Genomic DNA, 15,429 nt, shown 5'->3' with positions numbered 1-15,429 from the left:
CGTTAGCTAGTCCCCATTAACAATTTTGCTGCCCTATTTTAGACCAGCTGAAGTTTCTGGACCACTTCTAAAAGCAGTCCCAGGCAAGAGGTTACCAAAGCCTGGTTACTGTAGCTAGGCTCCCTATGTCCAGATAAGGACGCAGTTGATATGTCAGCCTAAACTGATATAAGGTACTCCGTGCCATCTAGTCCACCTGTGCCCCTGTGGACAATGCTGGATCCAAAAGCATCCCGGAACTACAAACCTGATCCTTTAGGGGGAGTGCAACCCCCTCCAGAACAGCATAAGCATCACTAAGCCAAGCAGACGAACCACCCACTAACAGTACCTCTGTCTTGTCTGGAATGAGTCTCAGTGTATTGGCCCTCATCCAGTCCATTACCGTGCCCAGGCACTGATTCAGAACAGCCACTGCCTCACCTGGGTTTGATGAAAAGGAGAGATAGAGCTGGGTGTCATCCACATATTGATGACTCCTCAGCCCACATCTCCAGATAACTTCCCCCAGTGGGTGTGTGTAGATGTTGAACAACATGGGGGATAAAATATAGCCCTCTGGAGCCCCATACCACAGCTGCCAAGATACAGAGCAAAAATCTCTCAGCATCATCTTCAAGAATCAGTCATCCAAGTAGGAACGGAATCACTGCAACACAGTGCCTCCAACTCCGACAACCTATCCAGAACAATCCCATGGTCGTTGATACCAAAAGCCACCAAGAGGTCCAAGAGAATCAACAAGGTTGCTCTCCCCCATCCCTGTCTTGGCAAAGGTCATCCTACAGAGCGATCAATGCAGTTTCCGTTCCAAACCCCTGAAGTACGATTGAAATAAGTCTAGATAATCAGTTTCATTCAAGAGTGCCTGGATTTGACCAGCAACCACCTGCTCAGACACCTTGCCCAATGTAGCATGTTGTCATACTACGGTTCCCAACATGCACTTTATTAATGCACATATGCAACAATTCACATATTTAAAGGTGAATTTACAAGATTTCTATCTGGAAAGAATGGAAAACTTTTATTTCCATTCCACTTTTCACAGGTGACTGGCCTGTGGTTGTTCACATCATCCAGGTCCAGGTTAGGCTTTTTCAGGAGTGGCTTAATTACTGCCTCCTTTAAGGAGGCCAGTACTAACCCCTCGCTCAAGGAGGAATTTGCAACCTCCTGGACCCAGCTGGACATTCCCCCCCCCCATTAGATGTAATAAGCCATGAAGGGCAAGGGTCAAGCACACAGGTGGTCAGCCGGACTTGGCCAAGCACTTTGTCCACATCCTCAGGCCTCAACAACCGAAATTCATCCAAGAAAAGTGGACCAGATGGTGCTCTGGGCACCTCTGCTAATGGAACTGCATTAACTATGATGTCCAAGTCATGATGGATTTGAGGGACTTTATCTTCAAACTGCCACACAAACTTGTCACAGCATGCTACTGAGGGTTCCACTGTCTCCCTCCCTGGCCCAGATTGTAGCAGATTGTTTCACATGCCCTACTGTTTACCCATCAGTTGGTATAGTGCTGATGTGAGTGGCTGCAATGCAAGGAGGAGCTGCAGAAGAGGCGCCTCCATCTGCTGAAGTCCAGATCTCCTCATCCACCAGCTGCCCCAGGCTGTGCTGCTTCCTTCCCAACCTCTTCCTCCTTAGATTCCCTTTCCAGTATTCCCTCGCAGTGCCACCCATCAGCACCTAGGTCTAAAAGAAACTTTTTCTTATCAAACAAGAGGGAAAAAATCTGTCTAATACTGGAGAGAGAAATGGCCTCACTTGACTAGCTGGATGCAGAAATGAAACCAGGGCATGAGTGAAAAACAAATGTTAGCCAAGAGGTGGATACTAACCTAAGTTAGTCTTCAAATATGATTAGTTTGTTGAAGAACTTCAGATCCAAACTCCTACACTAATTGATTTGAAAAACAGTATCTAAAGTTTAAAATGACATCATTTCAAGAGCATCACAAATGGGACATTTACATTTCCTTCAGAAAGTAAAGGGTTAGTCCAGTCACCATCAGGACACGCACAGAAATGGTGGAGTTTAGATGCCTAGACATGTAGACCATGCAGGTGCAAAACATAGATATCAACTCTTACTCAATCTTTGAATAATGAAAATACTAAAGTTTGTTAGATACTTTGGGTGTTAGGTAGCCACCCAATCTTGGTATACATATGGCATTATGAGCATAAGATTCTACCCACAAACCACCTAATTTTGAGTTTCAGTGACATCCCTATTTCTGATCCAGTTTCCTGTCCCACATTGTGCCTTCTCTTATGAACCGTCACCCAGAGCCAACAATGAAATCTAAGATGGAGCAGGACAGGGATAAATGCAAGCCTATGCCATCCTCCCATAAGAAGGAGGATAAGTGGTGGCCAAGGCATGCTTTTCCTTCTTTCCAAGCCAATAGGAGTTCTTTTCATCCCAGGGACTATAGGAACACAAAATCTGCTGCCTGGTCTAGATCCAAATTCCTGCCCAAAAATCAGAACCCTGCCGCTTTCAGAACCCTAGTCCACCAGAAGTGGCAAGCAACCATTCTGATGGTGCAAGCCCCCAATAGGAGGGAGAGTCCAGCACTCCATCCATATCTGAGAGTCTTCAGCCACAGAACTGTGTGCTCTACAGCATCAGGGAGGGCTAATTCATAGAGTTCTGCAACAAACCAAGGGACATGTTCTTCTGTCCTCAACCTCCAGGTCTAAGTCCAAGCAAGAAATAATAGTAGAGGCCAGAAATCTTCTTCTCAAGATAGCAGCCACAGAACACCTCCCTTTCAAAGAAAGATTCTCAAGAGTCTACTCCATATTGTTTGTAGATCCAAAGAAAACAGGTGACTAGCAGGCCATCCTGGATTTGAAATATATTTTAAAAAATTGGTAGAGGAGGAGAGCCTATTCCAGACCCTCCAAAGTAACTTTGATATCTTGTTGGCAGGCTTATTTGCATCCCTAGCAAACTGGAAACTGCCTTTGTACTTCTCCAGGTACAGACTCACAATACAGAAGCCCTGGATGCCCCCTTGGCAAAGGACTGTAAGCCATTCTGCCAGCTACTCTGCTTCCCAGAGTTCTGAGGGGGAAAAGCCACAGTGGTCTTTGTAGCCCTTTACTAGCCACAGATACTGTGGTTTTCAAACACTCGGCACAGTCAGATCCATGGTTCCTCCCCACCATGCCTCACCTCTTCTCTCAGGGGCCAGTATTCCATCCAGACACAAGATGGCTGTACCTAGCTGTTTAACTTTTGAGAGGTAAACCTAATTAAGTCTGGGTTACTAAGAGAATGCAGTATGCACCTCCATGAAACTGCCCACATTACAAATCTGCAGAATGACTTGGAAGGCTCTCATTAGATGCAGGTGGAAGACATTTGGCCATAAGTTGGCAGATATTAAGGAACTTCTCTTGTTTCTCCAGTCAGGTGTGAACTTTGGCTTAAGCCTACCATGATATGTAGACAGGCTTCAGGCCTCTCTTCAGTCCTTTCCAGGACTGGCTGCCAACCCCTGGGGTCACACTCACATCTCAAAAGTTTCCTCTGAGGGGTGTCTCTCCTTAGCCTTCTTCCAGTACACAGTTTATCCTCCTGGAATTTACACATTGTCCTCAGGTCATTAACAAAGGCCCCATTCCAGCCATTAAAAACCATTCTGCTGAACTTACTCATGCTAAAAATGGCCTTTCTAATGGCAATCACATCTTCAAGGAGGACCTCCAAACTCAGTGCTGTTTCTATCGTGGACCACTTTTGTATGTTCCAAAAGGACATTGTAATCCTGCACACCAACCAGTCTTTTTGTTCCTAAAGTAAATTATTTCCCCCCCACAAAGTTCAGGGACTCATTTCCCCCTCCTTCTGCCCCAAGCCCCCTCATCCCTCTGAGATGGTATTGCATAAATTGGATGTCCACAGAGCTCATAATTTACATTCACCACGCTAGGTCTCAAACATAGGTATTGATACAGTATCTGTATCTTTACATTCCACTTCCCTCAGGAAAAAAGGCCTCTAGCACCACCATAACTAGGTGGCTTAGGACTTGCATTTCCACACCTACCTTGGGCTTTGCATGTCATAGCACATTCTGTCAAGTGGCAGCCACCTTAGCAGCTGTATCCACCAATGTGCCCCTGCAGGAATCTTCAGGACATGATCCAAACTGTTCACATTCACCAGGTATTACAAGACACCTTTGCCTCTGCAGAAGCTGCTTTTGGAGATGAGTGCTTCAGCACATACTTCTGCCCTCTTAAACTCAGCCATCATCCCATCAGAGTAATTAGGTTAGCTTGTGCACATCCCATAGTTGGATGCCTCCTCACCCAAACTGAGAACAGAACATCAGTCACTTATCAGGAAGGTTCTTTCTGGTTCGGTGTGATGGAAGCATCCAAAACACACTCTACTGCAGATAGCTGACTCAAATTCCAACTTTTCTCCTATATATTTTGTGAGCTCCTCAGATCACTTTCTGTCTCAAGTTTGGCCACAGGACAGAACCAGGGGAAGAGTCATAGGGTACTGAACCTAATGTAAAGTTCTTTCAGTGTGTGATCCCTGCCTTTCTTGGGTGATGGGGGAATTAACCCATTGTTCAATGCCCCCATCACACCAAACCAGAAGAAACCTTCATTGTAAGTGACCGATGTTCTGATCTCTTGTGTCAAGCAAAAAGTTGAAAAAACAAGGAAAGCACAGCCTCCCATCCACAAGGTATTTATATTTTTCTGTCTCTGTGTACTGTAACAGGTCTGGAAACTGGGTTGGTCTCCAAAGCCTACAGGAGATTTTGGCACAACTTTCCCAGAAATCCCTGTAGACTTTCTTCAAGAGAGAGAAGTATTCAAGGAGTTTATCTATCGAATTAACACATTGGGTAGGTGGATAAATTAAAATTGAGTTGAATACATACATGACAGTTTCCTATTTATTACATTTAAAAACTCTTCATGATAGGCTAAAGTTATTTTAAATTTCCTTAGTAGAAAGCCTTAGCTGTGAATGGGTGATCTTCAGTTACCCAGATATTCTGAAGCCTGGGACTGTATTGGATTTGCTGATCTGCTACACTGAAAAAAAAAACAGCATTTGGGCAATCTTGTTGGGTCAGATTCTAAATACAGTACATTACCTTTACAGTGCTATAGCTATCGATTTTCAAAATTGAGAAGGTTTATCATAGTTTTTCCTGCATATCCAAAAGAAACTTTTAACTCTATTTTATAGAGTATAGAGTAACTTTTAAATCAAAACTGAATAATCTTTTTGTTATATAAACTGCAATAAATTTCATTCGCTATTTAAATGAACTTTAAAAGTAGGGCTCATTTCAGAATGCTTACAAAAATGTGTGGGCAAAGGACATCTTAATTAACCCTCATATGAATGAGCAAATTGGAATGTGAATGAAACAAGACTGCATAGGACTGGGCGAGACATTCCTAATGTTCTCCAGTTCAGTGTAGCCGAAGCATGGGGCTCAGGTGTTTTAATTTTTTCTTCCGCCAGTGTACAGATTTCAAAAATTTACCTTGAAGTTCTAGGTAATTAAGTGTTGTGATTTTCTTAGTCACTGGAATGTCAAGGTAAATTTTGGAAGATAGCAATGGTTGCTGTTCAGGGGGCCTGCAGACAATTACAGGGGAAGAGACTATGGTAAAAAAGAGGGAACTTCCCTTTGTCTGTGCCCTTTTCAGTGCTCCCTGTCTCTCAAGTGTTTTATTTCTCTGACAAGCAGATATACAGGAACACACACACATACCATTCACCTACATAGATCCAAAATCAGGTCTGAAGATACATGATGCAGCTCTAATGCAGAAGTTATATAGCTTTGGCTCTGTAAGCTGCCTGGATAGGAGATTACCTGGGAACCAGCTGTGTGATCTGTGGCACTTTATGTATTGGATCTGTGCTGTTATTAATTTATTGTACTTGTTGAGAGTGATTTTGATTAGTTATTTGTTTTTTTAGTTGATATTCCCTCATGATATTTATTTATTTACATTTTGATTATGACTTACCATCAGTGGATTTAATGGTTATAGGGTGTGATTTTTGTTTTATACTATGTTGTCATTTATGTGGCCTTGAGTATAGCAATCTAGAAAGATGATAAATGAAATGTTAGCTGCTCTGAGCTTCTAATAATTAAATTCACCCATGCACGGTACTTGGATACATCCATTCCATTCAGTCCTCCACTTGCAGAAGGTTTAACATTTTTCCTGGCAAGCAAGGCTTCTGTTTCTGTAAATGTAGCAGCTGTGTCAGGGCACTGATTATTGTCATAGTACAAAGGGGTTCAGAAGAGTTGAAGAAAGGGGAGAAGTGTATCTTCACTTGACTTTGCTTAATATTTGTGGATAAAAGCATCCTAGGTCAGCTAGTGTGGACAGAGGAGCAGACTAAAAGATCAAGGCAATTTTCCTCTTCTTTCCCCCTATATTTTACCATTTAAAGGGGCACAAGAGTTAAGGCGAGTCACAAAAAGAGGTTCCACCGTCAAAATCCTCAAACTTCTACTGCTTATAAAAATTACACATGATTAGGTAATAACATGAAACTATCCTTGATCTACCCAATGAGGTCTACAGTTTTGAAAAATTTCAGAGCGATCTGATGAAAATTGCCACAGGTACAGCAAGTTTAAAAAGTGCTGAAAACGGTCACAGAGAAAGAGAAGCTTTGGGGCTGAGTGGATGTGTCTGGGCTGCTAGTTCTGCGATTCAAACAGGCTTTTAAGGCTTACTTTGAGGATGGGGGTTACTGTTTAGCAATATGTTTTTTGAATGCCTTGTGAATTTTCATTAGGCAAAGGGGAAACTACTGAGAATCATAGAATCATAAAATAGCAGGGTTGGAAGGGGCCTACAAGACCATCAAGTCCAACCCCCTGCTCAATGCAGGAATCCAAGTCAGAGCATCCCCGACAGATGGCTGTCCAGCCTCATCTTGAATGCCTCCAGTGTGGTAGAGCCCACCACCTCCCTAGGTAATTGGTTCCATTGTCGTATTGCTCTAATAGTCAGGAGGTTTTTCCTGATGTTCAGCCGGAATCTGGCTTCCTGTAACTTGAGCCCATTCTTCCGTGTCCTGCACTCTGGGATGATCGAGAAGAGATGCTGGCCTTCCTCTCTGTGACAAGCTTTCAAGTACTTGAAGAGCGCTATCCTATCTTCCCTCAGTCTTCTCTTCTCAAGGCTAAACATGCCCAGTTCTTTCAGTCTCTCTTCATAGGGCTTTGTTTCCAGTCCCCTGATCATCTTTGTTGCCCTCCTCTGAACCCTCTCCAGTTTGTCTGCATCCTCCTTAAAGTGCGGGGCCCAGAACTGGACACAGTACTCCAGATGAGGCCTAACCAGTGCTGAGTAGAGGGGAACGAGTACTTCCTGGGATTTGGAAGCGATGCTTCTATTAATGCAGCCCAACATATCATTTGCCTTGTTTGCAGTCACATCACATTGTTGGCTCATATTCAGTTTGTGATCTACAACAGTTCCAAGCTCCTTCTCACTTGTAGTGCTATTAAGCCATGTATCCCACATCTTGTAACTGTGCATTTGTTTTCTTTTTCCTAGGTGCAGAACTTGGCATTTATCCCTATTAAATTTCATTCTGTTATTTTCTGCCCAGTGCTCCAGTCTATCAAGATCACTTTGAATTTTGTTTCTGTCTTTCCAACTATTAGCTATCCCGCCCCATTTTGTGTCATCTGCAAATTTGATCAGCATTCCCTGCACCTCCTCCTCCAAGTCATTAATACAAATGTTGAAGAGCACTGGGCCCAGGACTGAGCCCTGCGGTACCCTGCTTGTTACTTCTCCCCAGTTTGAGAAGATCCCATTGATCAGCACTCTTTGAGTCTGATTCTGTAGCCAACTGTGGATCCACCTGATCACTGTTTCATCTAGTCCACGTTGAGCTAGTTTGCTCATCAGGATATCATGGGGCACTTTGTCAAAAGCTTTGCTGAAGTCGAGGTCTGTTATGTCCACAGCATTCCCACAGTCCACAAAGGAGGTTACTTAATCAAAAAATGAGATCAGATTTGTCTGGCAGGATTTGTTTTTGACAAATCCATGTTGGCTTTGGGTAATCTCTGCATTGTTTTCAAGGTGCTTACCGATGGATTGCTTTATGATCTGCTCCAGAATTTTCCCAGGGATTGATGTCAGACTGACTGGTCTGTAGTTCCCAGGTTCCTCCTTTTTACCCTTTTTGAAGATGGGGACCACATTAGCCCTCCTCCAGTCAACTGGCACTTCCCCTGTCTTCCATGATTTCTCAAAGAGAATAGACAGCGGTTCTGAGAGTTCTTCTGCCAGTTCCTTTATGATTCTAGGATGCAGTTCATCTGGCCCTGGAGATTTGAACTCATTCAAAGTAATTAGGTGCTCCTTGAACGTATGTCTATTGATCTCAAGCTGCAACCCTGCCCCTTCAGCCTGTACTTCGCCTTTGCTAGGGGCGTAGACCTTCTTTTGGGAGAAGACTGAGCTGAAGTAGGAATTGAGCACTTCTCCCTTTTCTTTGTCATCTGTTATCGTTTTGCCATCCTTATTTAATAGCTGAACCACCATTTCCTTCCTCTGTCTTTTACTATGCATGTAGCTGAAGAAAGCCTTTTTGTTGCTTTTAGCATCCCCCACTAACCTCGGCTAGTTCTCAGCTTTAGCCTTCCTGACGCCATCCTTGCAATTCTGTGCTACCTGCCTGTACTCTTCCCTTGTTGCTTGGCTTTCCTTCCACTTCCTATATGTGTCCTTTTTTGTTTTCAGGTCATCTCTAAGTTTTTTGTGAAGCCACATTGGCTTCTTCTGTTGTCTTCCACCATTTTTTCTTGTTGGAATTGTTTGTAATTGTGCCTTGAGAATTTCCTTTTTTAAAAGCTCCCAGCCATCTTGGACTCCTTTTCTCGTCAGAGTCGCTTGCCATGGGACCTTACTGATCATTGTTCTGAGTTTACAATCAGCTTTCCTAAAATCCAGGGTATACGTTTGGCTACGCTCAGCTTTTGCTTCCTTTAGAACCATGAACTCAAGTATAACATGGTCACTTTCCCCCAGAGTTCCTGTAACTGCTACTTTATCCACTAAGTCATCGCTGTTGGTTAGGATCAAGTCAAGGATAGCCGATCCTCTAGCTCCTTCCTCCACTTTCTGTAGGAGGAAGTTATCTGCCATGCAAGTCAGGAATTTCCTGGAGGGGCCATGTTTTGCAGAATTTGTCTCCCAACAAATATCGGGGAAATTGAAGTCTCCCATTACTACTACGTCATGCTTCTTTGAAACCTTGGCAGTTTGCTTTTCAAAAGTTTCATCCTCATCTTCTCTTTGATTGGGTGGCCGGTACTCCAACCACCATGTTCCTTTTATTCTTTGCTCCATTTATTTTAACCCAGATGCTCTCAATGGGGCTACCAAGCTCATCCTCCTGTATTTCTGTGCAGAGATATCTATTTTTAACATGTAGTGCAACCCCACCTCCCTTTCTGTTCCTCCCGTTCTTTCTGAACAAGTTATATCCTTCAGTTGCTGTATTCCAGCCATGAGAGTCATCCCACCAAGTCTCAGTTATACCTATCAAGTCAGTTTTTGCATACTTACTACCTTTTAGTATGATTTAATATTTTACGCCATTTTTAAACTGAAAGTAGTACAAAGTGTTACCATGCAAATATTTTTCAGTTTTCTCAATATACAAAACAAGTTTACTGGAATGTTGTGTACTTACATACACATAGTCAGGAAAGCACCCTTACTCAGGTGGCCCTTTTTATCAAGGAGAAGTATTAATCAAACCCAGATTTCAGTAGATCTGCTTCCAAGTTATTTCCAGGTGATGAGATGAGAAAATCACTGATAATTGTCATTTAGATGTGACAAGCAGCAAGAAGCCATGCTCCGACGGACCCTATGAAACTTAATGCATCCCTGCCAATAGGAGATCATCCTGTTCACTTTGCAAATCAGTGGTCCCAGACAACCTAATATGTTTGGGTGAGGAAGACACTTTTCAAGGGGTATGCCCCGAAAGCAGCAAAGCAGTCAAGAGAGAAATTCCTTCCCTCTCCAAGATCCAAGGAGAAATACCTCCAAATACCGCCACTGTTCAACATCTATGTGTCCTGTTATGGTCCTGTGGAGGACCCCATGGGGCACATTCAGTCTGAGACTAGACTGAAGCCTTTTGTGCCTTGACATCCAGAACTGCCTCTGAGTCTGTATCTTCTTGATAGGTAGAAGGCCTTAAAGGGACAAGCCCATCCCTCCATCATGTCCTCCATCTATCATGCCTTGCTTACTCAGATAGCAGTAATGGAACTGCTGTACTACAGCAACCTACCGAGAACAATTCTTAGCCTGATAGCCCCTCCAATCTATGAGGTAGTGTAAGCATCTCCAGTGCAGCTGAGAGGCCAGGATTTGGGCCACTTCCTACTCTTCTTTCCTTTCCGCCATTATTGGTGGAAGGTTGTAGCTGATGCCTATCAGGATCTGTATTCTCATAGTGGAGGGTAGCCAGAGCTGGTAAGCAGTGGGTTTAATTACAGGTAATGTTATGATGTACTTGTAGACTAGTTTTACTAGAGGGACGTTCCATGTGCAGATGTCAGGTAGACAACTGTGCTGAATCACTAAACTTGAGAACAGTCCTGGCCTAGGGGAGAATGTCATGTCAAAGTGTAAATTGCACTTTTGTAGGCTGTGAACAAGAGGTCCACCCAGTTGTTCTCCTCATGTAAAGTGTAACATTGGTGATATTGCTGCAAGGTGTTGTTGGTTTGCTCCATCTCTCCATCACTTTGCAGGGATAGGTACATGAAAGATGGACACAGACCCTGAGTAAGTGGCATAGGGCATGCTAGAATTTTGAAGTGAACTAGGGCCTTGGTCTGGCATGAGGTGGGCTGGAAGTCCATGTTGGCAGAAGGAACAGAGTGTTGCTTTCTTGGACACTTGGGGACCCTGGTAGGAAATAAAGTGCACCATCTTGGTGAGGACATTAACAACTACAAAAATGGTTGTGAATTGTCTGGAGTGGTGGTGATGTCCATTGTCAGGGTCCCATTGGTATGGATAGAAGAAGCAACAACCTTTCAAGCATTTTAGTATGGTATATGAGAGAATCACTAGAAGGTCTTATACACCCCAAAGTGTTCCCCCAGGAGTGAGTCATAGCAGAGGTATAACACCTGTTTCCACAGAGGCCCAGCAGATGCAGATAGCCAGCTGGATGTTCCTTCAGATAGCTATATCTGAGCAGGCCATAAAGGAACTAGAATAGCGGCTACACCCCAACACTCCAAGCAGGTGAGCCTCAAGGAACATGATAGTTGTCATCACAACGGATGCCAGTCTGTTTAGATTGGGGGCACATCTCCGTGCCAATATGTCACAGGGAACTTCGTCCCATCTAGAACAACAGTGAAGTATAAACTGGTTAATGCTGCAAGCAATCTAGCTGGTTCTCAGGAAATCCAGGGATGATATTGTGGACAGCCATGTTCTCATCAGAAGGAACAACAGGTCGGGTGCACTCAACAAGGAAAGCTGTGGAATGGATGATTTGGGCAAAGTATCACCTTCACTCAGTCCAGGCAGTACACATAGCAGGGAAAATCAACAACCTGGCAAATTGGCTCAGCAGGACGGCAATATGGGAGTCAGAATGTGTCCTTCATCCACAGATCTTTCAGAGGATAGCAGAGCACTTCAGGCAACCAATTATGTTCCTCTTTGTCAATCAGCACAACCTGCAAATCCCATGTTTATTCTCAAGGTTTCAGTGTCCAGGAGTGCAAGACACAGATTCACTAAAGCAAAAGTGGGGAAGGGGCTTCTTTACGCTTTTTCTCTTCTCCTACTGCTCCAGATGGTACAAAAAAATTGAAGGGAAAGGACGTAAGTGATTCTCATAGTTCCCCATTGGCTGAGACAACGTTGATTTTCAGATTTTGGACATGGCAAGACAAGATTATTTGAAACTGCTTCTCAGAACAGACTTCCTGTCTCGGGGTCCAATCAGTCATCCTTAGCAGGAACTCTCCTGTCTTAACAGCTTGGATGTTGAAAAGCAATGGCTGAGGCAAATGGATAAGGGTGAAGATGTCCTAAAAACATTACTTTCTTCCAGGAAGGGGTCCACTAACAAGGTGTACTTGGACAACCTTCTTGTCTTTGGGCAAAGAAAGGGAGAAAGTTCCTCCCCAGGGGAATATTCATTCTGGAATTCTTGCAAGAAGGTCTGGACAAGGGCCTCAATACCAACACCATAGAACAGCAAGCGTCAGCCCTGAATAGCATTCTGGGTTGTGAAAGGAAAGGGACCTTGTCTTCCCATCCACACTACAAACATTTCTTGTGGGGAGTTTCCCTCCTTGATCCCCTGTTGGGACACCATTTGCTCACATGGAACTTGAACTGGGTATTAACAGCCCTTATGAGCCTCTTGCTCAAACCCATAGCTACCTGTACTATGAAACTGCTTACCATCAAGACAGCTTTTTTGGTAGGCATTACTTTGGCCAGACAGTTTTTGAAGTTGGCAGCTTTCCTCCGACCCTCAGCTTTGGATTTTCCATTTGGATAAAGTGGTTCTGAGACCCTATCCTTCCTTTGTGGCTAAAGTAAATTCTCTTTTTCACTGGGCCCAAGGAGTTTCCCTGCCGTCTTTATATCCCTGCCGTTGCACTCCCAGGAGTGGAGTTGCCACAGATTGGATGTATGAAGGCACTTCGAGTCTATCTGGATAGAATGGTAGCAGATAGGAAAACCAAATCTCTCTTTGCAGCTTTTAAGTGTCTAGAAATAAAGTGTCAGGTGTCACGATTTCTAGATGGTTCAGGGAATGCATGATTTAGGCCTATCAGGTGTTAGGGAAAGCCCCGCCAGAGGGAGTGACAGCCTATTCACTTCATGGAGCAGCTGCTAAGGGAAATTTTCCTATAGAGTACATTTACAAAGTGGCTACATGGGCTTCCATGCATACTTTTTAAAAGCACTATGAAATAGGCAGGTTTTCCTTGCCTTCGGCTGCTTTTGGCCATAGAATTCCTCAGAAGGTACTGCCAAAGGGCCCTGGTGATCGATGGAAGCCCACCGTTGGCTATATTCCTAGGTGTCAAATGCCCTTTGTTGCGCTCAAGAGAAAACAGTTTTTCTTACCATGAATTTTTTCTCTTTAAGCAGCATGGAGGGCATTTGACCACCTCTTCCATCTAGAATCAGCTGAAAAGTGTAGGGCTTCTGCCTTCACCACACATGTGGGTGTGGTAGATAGGGACTCCTGAGGATGTATACATAAATATCTGTCTGTGGTTGACTACAGCTGGCTGTTTTTTCTTCTCATTTTCATATTCTCTAAATGGGTTGTTTGTTTTTTGTTTCATTTGAAAGTTATATTTCCATTGTTTAAGAGTACATGCAGAGGACAACAGTTTTTTTTTTTCTTCAGGAAGGGTTGAGAGGTGGTCTTGCTCTTCCAGATGGTCTAGGAACTAGCATGGCTCCTCCCACTCAAGAGACGGTGACCTGGTTCACATGATCGTAGGGTGGTTAGTAAGCCATGGTGGCATGCCGGGGGGATTAGCATAATTACCCTTGTCAGCGCAGCTTATCATGTTGTGCAAACCGAACCAGGGTCACTTGTTGCCATGGATAACAAGCTACCCAGAGCCCATGGGCTGTTGTAGGGTTCTGGGTGGATTGTTACCCAGATAAACAAGCCACTCTGGCTGGGTTCACACAACAAGACAAGACAAGCTGCCGAGGGTAACTGCACTAATCCCCCTGGCATTGTGACCAGTATGTGCAGGCTGATTAACAAGCCACCATGGCTTAAAACCACCCTGTGCTCATGCAAACCAGGCCAGGGATTCAAAGTGGACCCTGCCTATGTGCTCCAGGAGCAGGCACTACCCTAGGTGTAGAATGTCATCCGTGGCTCTCTGAGAACAGAAATTCACAGTAAGGAAATTTTTGTTTTCCCCCTCCTTTTTCCCTCCAAGAATAGCTTAATTTTGTCAGTGCTATTGTAGAGGCTTTATTCTTCCATATACATTTGTTGCACAAACTTTGTAATCCTTTCAATCTAGAGAAAATTCTAATTTTCAAGTTATGAAACCTTTGGGAATATGTATCTTTTTAATCTTGCTTCGGTATGTAAAACTGTAAATATTTGAGTAAACTACCCTTGGAGTAGGGCAGGATGTTATATATGCAAGACTCTCAGGCCTGATAGAATCACTAATGGGGTATCAAAATTGTTAGGGTTCTTCCCCATGAACTAGAGCCCTGGGAATTGGTATTCACATAGATAATCAGACTATGAGTACTAGAAAACCATGAAAATTGGGCACTTGCATACATTTCTTGCTCAAAACAGGAGATTGAAGGTATACCCCTAAGTTGGCCCAAGTTATTCCCACACTTGGTAAGAAACTACAATTTGGTACACACTTTGTACTATTTGGTACAGCCAGCGCAAAGCAACCCAAAGGGAGTGTGGGAGTTTGATTGGCTCTTCACATGCTTGAATCAGACTATGGTTTGCAGGAAGGGATGTTTCTATTACTAGCTCTAGACATAAATTGCAGTCCTTCCATTTCTCACCCCACTCCACCCCCTGCAGATAGACATACTTAGCTTGCAGAGATTTCTAAACAGTATTCTAAAAAAATCATGTGTAGAAACCAAAATGTTTAACTCTGCTTTTGGTGATTTAAATGTCAATGGTATGATTCTGCACTTAGGGTGGACAAGCCGCATGCAGTTTGAAGAGACTTGGGCTACTCTTCTTGGTGTTCTTGTTACACAGCCAATTGTAACAGATCAAGAAGAAAATCAGCAAGAGGTAAGGTATTTATTTCTTTACAATTATTATAAACCACCTATGTCTCTTTAATTATCTGACATGTAACTTCAGTTCGTACTATGAATATAGTTCCCACTACATAGCTTTGATAAGAATTAAATTTCATGTTGAAGTCCTTGTTTTTCTCATTACTCATTCTCCATTAGTAAAATAGGGTTGAGCATGCAGAAACACTTGGAGCAGAAAGGGAGAGGGCAGGATAGGTCAGGGTCTCTGTTCAAGGCAGAGACTCCATACCTTTTCTAAACAAAAGTATCTGGGACCAGAATGGACCTTCCCAACACCTGCACATGCACACTGCCTTCATGGAATGCTGGCAGCAGATAGCAGCTCATAGGCATGCGCCCTCAGCCAGCTAGGGCTAGGAGCTCAGCTGAAACGCCTCACTCACCCAGAGCTTGCAGCACATACTGTAACTTGTGCACTTTTTTCATGAGTGTCCACTTGCATCCCATATTCCAGCAGGCTGAGTGGCGGGAGATGAAAGGGAGGACAGGGCCATTGCACCAACCCTGCTAAAGAATTGCTTTTTC

At 43.7% G+C, this 15,429-nt stretch overlaps 1 protein-coding gene across 10 annotated transcripts in view; it reads left to right on the top strand.

The window, feature by feature from the left end:
- Positions 1-15,429, top strand: part of HTT (huntingtin) — a 381,175-nt gene that overhangs the window by 279,802 nt on the left and 85,944 nt on the right. For all 10 annotated transcript variants that reach the window (XM_084859889.1, XM_084859888.1, XM_084859886.1 and 7 more), the window contains 2 exons: positions 4,769-4,895; positions 14,775-14,875. In XM_084859889.1, the coding sequence (XP_084716015.1) occupies positions 4,769-4,895; positions 14,775-14,875 (228 nt within the window). The remainder of the gene's footprint in view (positions 1-4,768; positions 4,896-14,774; positions 14,876-15,429) is intronic.

Source organism: Heloderma suspectum, chromosome 5 (assembly GCF_057233095.1).
Source record: "Heloderma suspectum isolate Gila_16-S chromosome 5, 16-S_ref, whole genome shotgun sequence".
In the NCBI taxonomy this organism is placed as follows: Eukaryota; Metazoa; Chordata; class Lepidosauria; order Squamata; family Helodermatidae; genus Heloderma; species Heloderma suspectum.
Note: the sequence above shows the minus strand (reverse complement) of the source record. Positions and strands in the feature narration are given on the sequence as shown.